General features: G+C 37.8%; 1 protein-coding gene across 1 annotated transcript in view; it reads right to left on the reverse strand.

Annotated features, from left to right (window-relative positions):
* CCDC148 (coiled-coil domain containing 148) overlaps positions 1–13,142 on the reverse strand; it is a 245,041-nt gene that overhangs the window by 55,204 nt on the left and 176,695 nt on the right. The window contains exon 12 of the mRNA XM_032857859.1: positions 4,796–4,914. Within this exon, the coding sequence (XP_032713750.1) occupies positions 4,796–4,914 (119 nt within the window). The remainder of the gene's footprint in view (positions 1–4,795; positions 4,915–13,142) is intronic.

Genomic DNA, 13,142 nt, shown 5'->3' on the forward strand with positions numbered 1-13,142 from the left:
TAGCCAAGTCATACACTATTCCAAGAAGATTTAAGACTAAAACTCTGGTCCCCTGGTTCCTAGTCCTTAGTACTCTTTCTGCTATGTGTGATATGCCTATTTTTTCCTGTTATGTAATGCAGATTAATCTGATTTTCCTTTTCTTCTTTTCAATTGGAGTTCTGAGTCAGCTAATCTTGATAATTATTGAAACAGGAAGCAAAAGACTGAAATGGCTCTCTAATCAAAGAAACTCCCTGGCTATGAGAGGAGATTCTATTAGAAGCATGTCTGCTAGATGCTGGGACCTCATATCTCTTCATTTTCCCCACCCCCGTTAACTTCTGTGGCTCTCTCAATTCCCCAGCATAGCTTCAGACTATCCAACAAGCCTTTAACCTCACCATTGTCTTGCTCTTTAGTGGGATTTTTGTCTCTGACCTATGGCATGACCTACCTGCTGGTATCCACTTTATCTTGGTTTGTGCTTTTTGGCTGGTTTCTCATTAGCTGTTTCACCTCTTAGTCTAGAGACTTGGCTTTGCTGTATTCTCATTTGTCTCCATAATAGATTAAACTGAACTCTAAAATCCTGAGATACCTAGAAAATTATGTAAGTTTCATCTGGAAAATCCTTGGGAATTGCCCAGCATCTGTGTGGAACTCCAGATTTACTCTGCAAGTTTGGTGGCTAGAGTTTGAGATAACTGTCCCATGACTCACAAAGGAAGCTTCCTTGATAAAAGTGGAACTTGTTGTATAAAATGGTTATGTCTTCCAAGGTTATGTATAAGTCTAAGGGGTAATTTTATTTTGTATTTATTTATTTATAATAAATAAATAAAGATTTATTTAGAGAGAGAGAGAAAGGAAGGGTCAGAGGGAGACAGTATATCCAAGCAAATTCCTGCTGAGTGTGGATCCCAACTTGATCTCACAAACCATGAGATCAGGACCTGGGCCAAAACCAAGAGTTGGAGGCATAACTGACTGAGCCACCCAGACACCTCTAAGGGGTAATTTTTAAATAGACTTTATTTTTAGCAAAATTGAGCAGAAAGTACAGAGTTCCAGGCAAGGTTTTTTACACTGACTAACAGTAAACTTATTGTGATTTCTGTTATGAAACAAAAGAGCTATTCTTAATTTATCTCTTGTGAAAATCTACTCAGAAGCTAGCTAACTAGATAACTATGCTAGTTACCAATTTATTGTCTGGCACAATGTTAAGCTATGTTAGAAATGCGTTCTGGAAAGATGCTGAAGAAGGAAGAGTCTTTCTTTTCTGGTTCCCCTTTTCTGGTATCCCTTCTTGTTCCTACCATATGGCTGCCTGCTGCATGTGTGGGGAACTTACAATGGCCCCTGTGCCCATGGAGTTCCAATGGCAGCCAGTGGTCAGTTTCCCATCAAATTTTAGAGGCACTCCCAGGGTCAGATTCCCACTGAGTTTTGCAAGCATCCCAATGGTTGACTTCCAGCTTTGGCCTCCTACACTCAAGCTGGGCATTTCCTGCTTGCCCAGTGACTATAAACAAGTTCTGGTTGAGCCCTTTTAAAACTTTTCCACCATGCATTGGGCTACAACCATGCCTTCAACAATGAGGTCTGAGTCTTAACTATAGGGGTGGGGATGGCTTCCATATTCTTTTTTTTTTAATTTTTTATTTCTTTTCAGCATAACAGTATTCATTATTTGTGCACCCCACCCAGTGCTCCATGCAATCCGTGCCCTCTCTGATACCCACCACCTGGTTCCCCCAGCCTCCCACCCCCCCGCCCCTTCAAAATATTCAGATTGTTTTTCAGAGTCCATAGTCTCTCATGGTTCACCTCCCCTTCCAATTTCCCTCAACTCCCTTCTCCTCTCCATCTCTCCTTGTCCTCCATGCTATTTGTTATGCTCCACAAATAAGTGAAACCATATGATAATTGACTCTCTCTGCTTGACTTATTTCACTCAGCATAATCTCTTCCAGTCCCGTCCATGTTGCTACAAAAGTTGGGTATTCATCCTTTCTGATGGAGGCATAATACTCCATAGTGTATATGGACCACATCTTCCTTATCCATTTGTCCGTTGAAGGGCATCTTGGTTCTTTCCACAGTTTGGCGACCGTGGCCATTGCTGCTATAAACATTGGGGTACAGGTGGCCCTTCTTTTCACTACATCTGTATCTTTGGGGTAAATACCCAGTAATGCAATTGCAGGGTCATAGGGAAGCTCTATTTTTAATTTCTTGAGGAATCTCCACACTCTTTTCCAAAGTGGCTGCACCAACTTGCATTCCCCCCAACAGTGTAAGAGGGTTCCCCTTTCTCCACATCCTCTCCAACACATGTTGTTTCCTGTCTTGCTAATTTTGGCCATTCTAACTGGTGTAAGGTGGTATCTCAATGTGGTTTTAATTTGAATCTCCCTGATGACTAGTGATGATAAACATTTTTTCATGTGTCTGATAGCCATTTGTATGTCTTCATTGGAGAAGTGTCTGTTCATATCTTCTGCCCATTTTTTTTATATGATTGTCTGTTTTGAGTGTGTTGAGTTTGAGGAGTTCTTTATAGATCCTGGATATCAACCTTTAGTCTGTACTGTCATTTGCAAATATCGTCTCCCATTCCGTGGGTTGCCTCTTTGTTTTGTTGACTGTTTCCTTTGCTGTGAAGAAGCTTTTGATCTTGATGAAGTCCCAAAAGTTCATTTTTGCTTTTGTTTCCTTTGCCTTTGGAGACATATCTTGAATGAAGTTGCTGTGGCTGATTAAAACGCTTCAAAGTATAGGGATAGAGGGAACATCCCTGAACTTCATAAAATCTATCTATGAAAGACCCACAGCAAATATCATCCTCAATGGGAAAAAGCTTGCAGCCTTCCCGTTGAGATCAGGAACACGACAAGGATACCCACTATCACCACTCTTGTTCAACATAGTATTAGAGGTCCTAGCAACAGCAATCAGACAACAAAGAGAAATAAAAGGTATCCAAATTGGCAATGAAGAAGTCAAACTCTCTCACTTTGCAGAAGACATGATTCTTTATATGGAAAACCCAAAAGACTCCACCCCCAAACTACTAGAACTCATACAGCATTCAGCAACATGGCAGGATACAAAGTCAATGCACAGAAATCAGTGGCTTTCTTATACACTAACAATGAAAATACAGAAAGGGAAATTAGAGAATCGATTCCATTTACTATAGCACCAAGTACCATAAAATACCTGGGAATAAACCTAACCAAAGAGGTAAAGGAACTGTACTCGAGGAACTACAGAACACTCATGAAAGAAACTGAAGAAGACACAAAAAGATGGAAGACCATTCCATGCTCTTGGATCAGAAAAATAAACATTGTTAAAATGTCTATACTGCCTAGAGCAATCTGTATTTTTTAATGCCATTCTGATCAAAATTCCACTGGTATTTTTCAAAGAGCTGGAGCAAATAATCCTAAAATTTGTATGGAATCAGAAGAGACCCCAAATCACTAAGGAAATGTTGAAAAACAAAAATAAAACTGGGGGCATCACGTTACCTGATTTCAAGCTTTACTACAAAGCTGTGATCACCAAGACAGCATGGTACTGGCAATAAAAACAGACACATAGACCAGTGGAACAGAGTAGAGAGCCCAGATATGGACGCTCAACTCTATGGGCAAATAATCTTTGACAAAACAGGAAAAAATATACAGTGGAAAAAAGACAGTCTCTTCAATAAATGGTGCTGGGAAAACTGGACAGCTATATGTAGAATAATGAAACTCGACCATTCTCTTACACCGTACACAAAGATAAACTCAAAATGGATAAAAGACCTCAACGTGAGACAGGAATCCATCAGAATCCTAGAGAAGAACATAGGCAGTAACCTCTTCAATATCAGCCACAGCAACTTTTTTTTTTTTTTAAGATTTTATTTATTTGACAGACAGAGATCACAAGTAGGCAGATAGGCAGGCAGAGAGAGAGAGAGGAGGAGGAAGCAGGCTCCCTGGGATCATGACCCGAGCAGAAGGCAGAGGCTTTAACCCACTGAGCTACCCAGGCGCCCCAATCCATATTCATTTCTTCTATGGGAAACTTTCTTCAGCCGGGGGGGGGGGGGGGGGGGGGGGGGGGGGGGGGGGGGTCTTCTTTAAAGTGCCCTTTATCTCTTTATATAACAGAAGTTTTCTATTAGAATTAGTGATTCTTTATCTTAAACTTTCCCTATTCAAATTACTGTGTTGTCTCTGGCTCCTTGCTGACACTGATTGATATGGTAAACTTAGAAAAGTGATTTTAATTTCTCAAGGTACTCATTCATAAAATGAGGACGCTGGGTTAGTTGATCTCAAATGTCCTCTTCAGCTCTAAAATTACACTATTCCAAGAAATCCTCTGTGTTTTCCTACATAGGGTGCATTCTAAGTATACTAGAATTAATCACATACACAGTATAATTGTGCATTGTCTTCCCCAGCCATAGTCACAATAAATGGGTCTCCCTTCTTTTCTGAATAATGGTTTCCTCCTTCTATGTCACCATATTAAGTCATAGCAGCAGCCAGTATCATTTCATGCACACAGTGGGCAATCAAATACTATGAAATCATCTGTGAGGGTTTGAACTTGGAAGCTATCTAAGTAACTAAATCACAAACTAGAGATTTGTGTATGAATATGAGAGACTGAAATACATTATAAGTGTGACTTTATCTATTTGTGAATATAAATATTGTAAGAATACATTAAGTTTAGAAAAATGCTCCCTCTGTTTACTCTAACCACCTCTCCATTACTATGCAATTTAGGATTTTTCTTTTACCTTTCTCTGTCTTTCACTGACTGTTCAGCCATTAATTTCTTCAGTTCTTCCAGACGCTGAAGATCTCTTATTTCCATTTCTTGCCATTTCTGTTCTTTCTTAGCCCAGTATTTCCTTATCTATAGTACAAATGATATATAAAATTTAAATTAACAATAGCTAAGTCAAAATGAAGAGAAAAGTTATAACAACATATCTCCTGGTTCATATAGCCACTATTAAATTTAATGGCATGTTATCTTTTTTCATTTCTTAGATCTGCCTACAGTATATTGAAAACAAATAAAAATGAAAACATGAAGGTACATGTCTTGAGAAACTGCATGGTTTAACAACTTCTAAAGTGGAAATGTAACTTATGCTGAGATCTGAAGTTTAAATCTATGGTAAAAATAATTGACTTTCAGAGAACCACAATAGAAGCATGTTATCTCTAAAATCTATGATCTACCTGTTACTCAAGAATATTTTTATCCTCTTACGATAATGCAGTCTTTAACAAATATAGCATTAAACCCATTTTTACTTTAAAAGCAAGGGTTTATTTATGCTAATGGACAGCAGGATGTTGAAAGCTTTATGCTTCTGGGGAAGTGGCAGGAGATAGGTGGGAGGAAGGAGGAGAAGAAAAAATTAGCAGGGTTGTGATATATAGTAGTTCTGACTTATGTGGTAAAATAAAGGACAAATTTATCAAGCTCAGAAAGGTGAGAGCTTTGTTCTTCCTAGACCTGTTTTACTTTCCTTCTCTGAAAATGGAGGCAGACTGAGAAAACTGAAAGCACTCATATGGATTTTCAGGAGGATGAAACCATTATTCAGGGTTCCCCTAGTTCCGCAGGTGGGACAGTTGAAGTTAATGCTTATTTGACAGAGGCCCCTTCAACCACTCTGGCTTGTCATGTTGTGTGTGACTCAAGAGACTGGATCTTGCTGGAAAAAGCAGAGTACCTCAATGGTGAATGATAGTGAGTAACTGTCAGCAGAAGGTCTATTGTGGAAGACACTAATTAATATGCTTGTTTCTCCCCCGCTAGACTTCAGAAAATGTGATTTATTTTGGTACTTCCAACATTAATTAAAGGGTTTAGACCATAGTATATACCAAAAAATTTTTTGATTGACGAATGAATTACACAATTGTGAAACTTTTTCGATAAAATTTTCTACAAAATTTATTTCTACAAAATTTCTACAAATTTATGGTTTCAACTGAATCTTCATTAATAACCAGCATTCCTTTTATGAATTCCTGGTTAATGACTCTTAATTTCTCATGGCTACATTCCAAAACCTGTTCACTAGGTTAAGATCTATAACTACCTCTTTCTTCACTTTTACCAGGAAAAATGGAGGCTCTAAATGAAACCTTTCTTGACGCCTTGCCCCTCAGAAGAAGAGATGTCATTCATTTGTACAAAATGGGTTCCAGATTCTACTCCCCATTTCCGTCTTCTCCATAACCTTACTCTATCATCTACCTCTCTTCCTTTCGTACTTCCAATCTCTTTGTCTGTGCTGCTTCCTTCTCCTCACATGGAAATACGTACAAATCTCACCCATTTACAAAATTTAAAATAATTTTCTTTAGATACCCAAGACTGTCCCTTCATTGTTCCTTTTTCAGTCAAGCATCTTAGAATACTTACTGTTCTTGAATTTCACATCTCCTATTTTTATTTCTCATCCATGACTTTCCCACCTCTGCCTTCCCACCAAGTTCACTATTCTCACCAGTGACAAACTAAATGAGCAAACTAAATGATCCTTCTCAATCCTTATTTTACATAATGTCTCTTGTGTATTTAATTCTGTCAACCGTTATCTCCAGTCTTAAGATATTACTGACTTTGGTACTCATTTGTTAAGCAAATATTTATTGAACACATGCTTTAAGCCAGGTACTGTGCTGTGTACTTGGGATATGATGCTTAAAGAGAAATAAGGCCTCAGCCTCATAGAGCTGGGACTTCTAGAAAGAGAGAGAGAAAGAGAATAAACACATAAATGAATGAACAGAATATTACATGTCAAGTTCCAAGAAGGAAATAAGTATAGTAATGATTTAGAAAGTTTGGGGTAGAATTTTCATTAGAAGGCGTATTTTTGTAATGACATTTGAATCAAAACTTGGAAGATGATTGTGAGACAATGAGAATGATCACCACAGAAGTGGGAGCTCTAGGTACAACAGCATTGAGTAGGGAAAGACCTTGTGCATTTTCAGACTGGGAAGAAGCCAGCATGGCTGAGCATGTGGTGTGAGTTAGAAATGGAAGTGAGACTGAGAAGCTAGCTGGGGGCTAAGTGATTAGGTGAGGATTTAAGGTCTAGAAACAAGGAAACGCTATTGAAGAATTTAAAGCAGGGAGTGACATTATCTGACTAATATTTTTAAAAGGTAGTTCTGGATATTGGGTGAAGAATGGATAGTAAAGGAGCAAAGGAGAAACAAGGAGACCAGATAGAAGAATAAGGCAAAAATGATCACTTGGACCAGGAGATGAAGGGAAGTGTGCAGACTTGAGATGGCTTTTGAATGGAGCCAGACTGCTCACTGGGGGATTGGGTATGAAGTTTGAAGAAAAAGGGAATCTAGATTTTTGCTAGAGCAACCAGATGAATGATTAAACCAATAACTGAGATGGAAGATTAGAAGAATAACAGGTTTGGGAAAGAAAGACAATCAGGAGCTCAGTATTGAACATTGAACAATTGACATGACTGTAAGACCTTGAAGTGAAGATTCCAAATAAATATATGGAGGGTGCAGATGGGTAGCTCAAGGGTTGATTCAAGGATGGAGATCTGAATTAAGGAAATATCCACTTAAAATGGTATTTGATGCCACAGGATTAGATGAGCTCTCTAGGGTGAGAGCATAAATAGAAGAAGATGACCATGTACTTTCTTTCCTATCTGCCTTTTGCAAAATTTCTTAACTAGGATGACATCCTTTCCCTCTTCCACCTGTCAGTTTTACTCTACCCTTACTATCAGAACAAACATCATCTCCTCCTTGAATCACCCTCTGAACCCTTCCAGGAAAATATCTTCGCTCCATCCTTGACACACCAACGGCCTCTGGTGAAGGTTTATACTCTCCATTTTGTCCTGCCTTGAGTTCCTTGATTCTGCCACTGGATTGTTACTGATATATTTAGGCATTTACTATATGCCCAGCATGGTCTGCCCTGCCTGTAGCCTGCTAAGTCCCTCCTATCCATTCTTTAAGACTCAGTTTTAGCATTGCTTTCTCAGCCTTCCTCCTTCTCCCTCTCCTCCAGGCATAGGTGTACCTTCTAAGGCACTATTTATGTATCCTTAGCATAGCACTTCCCATATTGGTCTGCATTATTCATCTTTGTATTATAGTATCTTGTATCATGTCTGACACAGGGCTTAATTGATCATCATTAGGTGAGTGGAAGCTTCTTCTGGTCTCTGGTCCAAGAATATCAAAGTTGTGGATGGGAACAAGGCCAGCAGTTTTAGTTGCAGGATGGTAAAGTCTGAACTAAAGACTTCCCTAAAGATAGTTCCATTCACTTTTTGACAATTAATAGGAGCAGGAATTGTGTGTCAAGAATTATTGACTTTGAAAGCCTCAAACTAAAGTTAAGGCTAAGGAAATTCAGCTAGTTCTTTGGGACATTTGTTGAGACACAGATTTCAAACATGCTGTTTTTTACTTTTTGAGTGATCCTTACGACATTCTAGGGATAGGAAAATCAGAAAGTAAGTTCAAGTAATAAGAGTTGAATTTAAAGTTTCTTCCTTGACTTTCACAGATGACATTTTTAGGAAAAGCTTGCTTTTTTGAAAAACAAAACAGGACTTCATTCCCCCCCCATCTCCTCGTATTATCTCAGATTCATATTGGATGTTCCCCTTTCACAGTCCTACAGTTTGCTTGTTTTGGTGAAGTTAAGCCAGTAAAGGTGTAAATAAACCAAAGAAACTATTCTGTAAAATAATGCTATGCTAACTTTTCAAAGAGTTTGAGATCATTTTTTTTTAAAGATTTTATTTATTTATTTGACAGAGAGAGATCACAAGTAGGCAGAGAGGCAGGCAGAGAGACAGGAGGAAGCAGGCTCCCCACTGAGCAGAAAGCCTGATGTGGGGCTCAATCCCAGAAACCTGGGATCATGACCTGAGCCGAAGGCAGAGGCTTTAACCCACTGAGCCACCCAGGCACCCCTGAGATCATTTTTACATCCCATCTTACCTTTCTAATCTTCCAAACATGTTTCCTGTTAAAAATTCCACTAGGACACAATGTTTACAGCATTAGAGTACCTCAAAGTTTAATTCTAAAAAACTTGGACTAATACTACACAACCATTAAATTATATTTTTTCATGCCCTCAGTCCAAGAATTATTATAATTCAGCATAAAATAAGAATTTCTTGTTTACACATAGAAAGCAAAATGTTAGGACTAAAGCATTGTAGAAGGAAGATAGTTTGGTTTCTGATTTCAAGCAATCTGTATGTTGTTGAATCTTCGAACAAATGAACTTCTATACTTTGTTCCCAGGTCATTATTTCAAGGGCTTTATACTTATTCAGAAGGAGGTCATAATTCTTAACTAGATGCTTAAAATATATGAAATAGGAAATCCAAAATATCCAATTCCATTACTCATAAGCCACTGAGATAATGGACTTTTCGTCCATTTTCTAGATTCTAATTTACTTAGCTAATTCTTTGCATCTTACAGATCTTTCTACTTTTGGTATGGAATATGCACCCTCACAAAATAGAGATATTGTTACATGTAAAAGCAGCAGGTCCTCTTAAAAGAAAATTATTGTGCTTTTTTTTTTACTTTAGCTTTTTTTTCCATTTGCTCCATTTAGATCAGCCTGTATCCCATAAAATTGCCACCAATTGAAGTATGACTATTCTTTCCCTACAATCGATTTGATAAGCATCTATATTTCATCACATAATCTTTCACACATTTGTGTGAATTTCTGAAGGGTAAGGAACATGCTTACACTATAATACGTATTTGTATGTAGTACTGCATCTTGCAAATGAGAAATACATGATATACCTCTGCTAAATAAATCCAGTGACAAACAATATAGAAAAGCAACACTGCACAAAACTCTTCTTATTTCAACTTATATAAAACCAAAACTGCTAAAAAAGTATTCAATTAGACAATAACAACAGACAACAAACAATCAGTGGTTCACTCCACTAACTCATGTGGAGTAGAAGTGCATTTAATCTCAAAAAAGCCTGGGGGTATGGTATTTCTCAAGGTAGGTCATCTATGAGCGTCAGATTAAAGATCTTTTTCTTCTTCTAGAGAGGGACACTCTGTCACTCTATTCTCAAAACCTTTCAGCCAATCATCTCTTCTATAGTTTATGGTATAGAGAGCTCTGTGGGCTTCAACCCAGGACCTGGTGAAGCTTCTCAATAAAAATTCGGCCCCAAAAGAATTACTTTGCATTGCATTCTTTATGCAAACATTTGAACACTCTTTATTTGGGTAAGAAATCAAAATAGAAAGTCAAATCTGCAAACTTCCTGCCTGGTTATTTGAATAGATCTCCTTTCAGTCCACAATTCAGACTATTTGTATTTCAGCTACTTACCAGTATCCTAAACTTGAACATTTTTGCCACCAATCTCCAACCTGATAAGCGAGTACATCCACCACTGGTAAGAGGGTAGATTGACACACTCTTTCTAAAGAATAACTAAGAAAATCACTAGCAAAAAGCCTCAAGGATTAAGAAACAAGTTTAGAATTAATAAGCAGGGACATATGCAAAGACTTAGGTATCAGTATATTCATTACAGCCTTAAAATGGTGAAAGGTTGGAAATAATTTAATACTCCAAAATAAGAAAGTGGTTAAATGCAATATTTCACATGATGAAACACTATGTAAACACTAAAAAATATGTGGTAGGAAAACAGGGGAAATATATAAGATTTATTGATAAATTTTTAAAATAGGTTAAAAATAATATATGCAGTATGATTCTAGTTAAGTTAAATTCCCCATGTATGTAGAAAAAGGAATATAAGTCACAAAAAACTGAGGGTTGCTGGGGGGAGGGGGGTTGGGAGAAGGGGGGTGGGGTTATGGTCATTGGGGAGGGTGTGTGCTATGGTGAGTGCTGTGAAGTGTGTAAACCTGGCGATTCACAGACCTGCACCCCTGGGGATAAAAATATATTATATGTTTATAAAAAATAAAAAATAAAAAAAATGAAAAGAAAAAGGAATATAAGAACACTTAATAATTTTCTTTTGGTACTGGTTTAGGAACTGGGGTGACTTTTATTGTAGTCTGTGTGCTTGTTTGTATTTTCCAAACTATCTACAATAGACATAAATACAATTACAAAAGTATGTTTTTTGAAAGTCTGGCCAACAAAAAAAATCAATGTTTAGAAGGAACGTCTAAGGGACATGACTATTATTCATTCCAGAAGTTTCCAAACTCTATTTCTATACCAAGTCAGATGACAAGAACATTGAATATTCCTGTATATAACATTTTCACTTTTTATCACTCTTGCATGCAGCATCACTTTCACTTTCTAGAGAAAGTTTCACAGGACTATGGTTTAATTTTATATCCTAGGCCTTATAAAGGTTGATGCAATATCATATGAGGATTGATTTAGATTCTTCTGTAAAGCAGTTCTACTAAAAATGCTATCCACTGGGTGGTTTGCTTCCCTCCCCCCCAGTACATGCTGTCAGCTCCTGATGTGCTAGGATGTTGTCTATTATTAGCAAATAAGAGCTAAAAGCTTCCTTTTAACTTTAACCATGTTCAATTACAGCACCCCTTTTTAGTCCTGGTTTGCTGACATAACTATATTCCCATCCTCTTAATTTTTTGTCTTACATTCTTACTAATTTTCTATTTTAATGATTCTTAATAGGAAACAGATGGCATGCTCAAAATTAGAATAAATGAAAAAGAATATAATAAGGGGACAATTGACAAAGGAGGGTTGGAATTCAGGGCAATCATAAGACATCATGCAATAGCTGAGCTCCTTTATCACCAATACCAGAGTCAGAGAAAGCTGTGTGAGGAGGGCCACCGGACAGGAGGGGCTGAGAACTTTGGTGGAGGACACAGCTGGTCATCACAATTCTGCAGAGCTAGGACCTGGGGAAACAACACCCCCAACGTCAGTCTCCTTTCTCATCACCATCTCTAGTGTTCCATTTGACTGAATCTGACCAGAATCAGAGGGCAAGGGAGTTGTACAAGACAACTAAAAAAAATGGAGAGTAGATATGACCCAAGGGGAGGGTGTTCAGCACAGTCGTATTAATGCCTCTTATTATAATTTGGAAGTAGGTGATGTCTATATGCATAGATAAATTATATTAATCTCTTTTAGGTGGTGTTCACTTTGGTCATTTATGAGAGCATTTTTCCACAGCAGAGCTGTGTACTTGAATTGGCAATAGCTGTTTTGTGCTGTGATGTAGTCTTATGCTCTTAGAACAATGATGAGCCAAGAAAGTGTTTTGGGGTAAACACATTAGTTATCTCCCTCTTAATTGAAATGCCAGGTAGATTAAAAAATCACTGTCATATCTTCTTTAGAAGTAAAGTCTATTTTCAGTATGGGCATTGAAATATTACATAATGATCATGTCATATGTTGATATTGCTAAAATGAATTTGTCTGTAATCTTGTTTAATTTTTCTCTTTTCACTGTTCATTAGGAAGGGAGTATATATACTGAGAATGTTGTATTTCACAACCTGAGGTGTCACAGAGACTGAAAAGTGGAAAGTAATCAAACCTCAGAGTCATTCAATCATAACTTCTTAGTGCTGAGGTGATTTTAGCAATCATTTAATCCAAACACCTCATTTTACAATTGAGGAGGCAAAATCCCACAGAGCTGTATAACTTGCCCAAGGTCACCCACCCTTTTTTTTTTTTAAATATTTTATTTATTTATTTGACAGAGAGAAAAAGACACCAAGAATAGGAACACAAGCAAGAGGAATGGGGGAGGGGAAGCAGGCTTCCCGCTGAGCAGAGAGCCTGATGTGGGGCTTGAGCCCAGGACCCTGGGATCAAGACCTGAGCCAAAGGCAGATACTTAATGACTGAGCCACCTAGGCACCCCCTCAAGTTCACCCACCTTGTTAGGTCCTCCTAGCTCAGCATATTTTCCTCTATAGCTCAGCATTAAAGTACAGCTGCATACTGCTCATTCATTATATTCATTCATTCAACTATTATTTGTTGAGTGCCTTGTGTCAGGCACTGGAGATAAAACAACGAAAATAGAAAAAAACCTTTTTTTATTGTAGAAGAGAAAGAGAAAACA

Source organism: Lontra canadensis, unplaced genomic scaffold, assembly GCF_010015895.1.
Source record: "Lontra canadensis isolate GAN:19392208 unplaced genomic scaffold, GSC_riverotter_1.0 scaffold13, whole genome shotgun sequence".
Classification (NCBI taxonomy): domain Eukaryota; kingdom Metazoa; phylum Chordata; class Mammalia; order Carnivora; family Mustelidae; genus Lontra; species Lontra canadensis.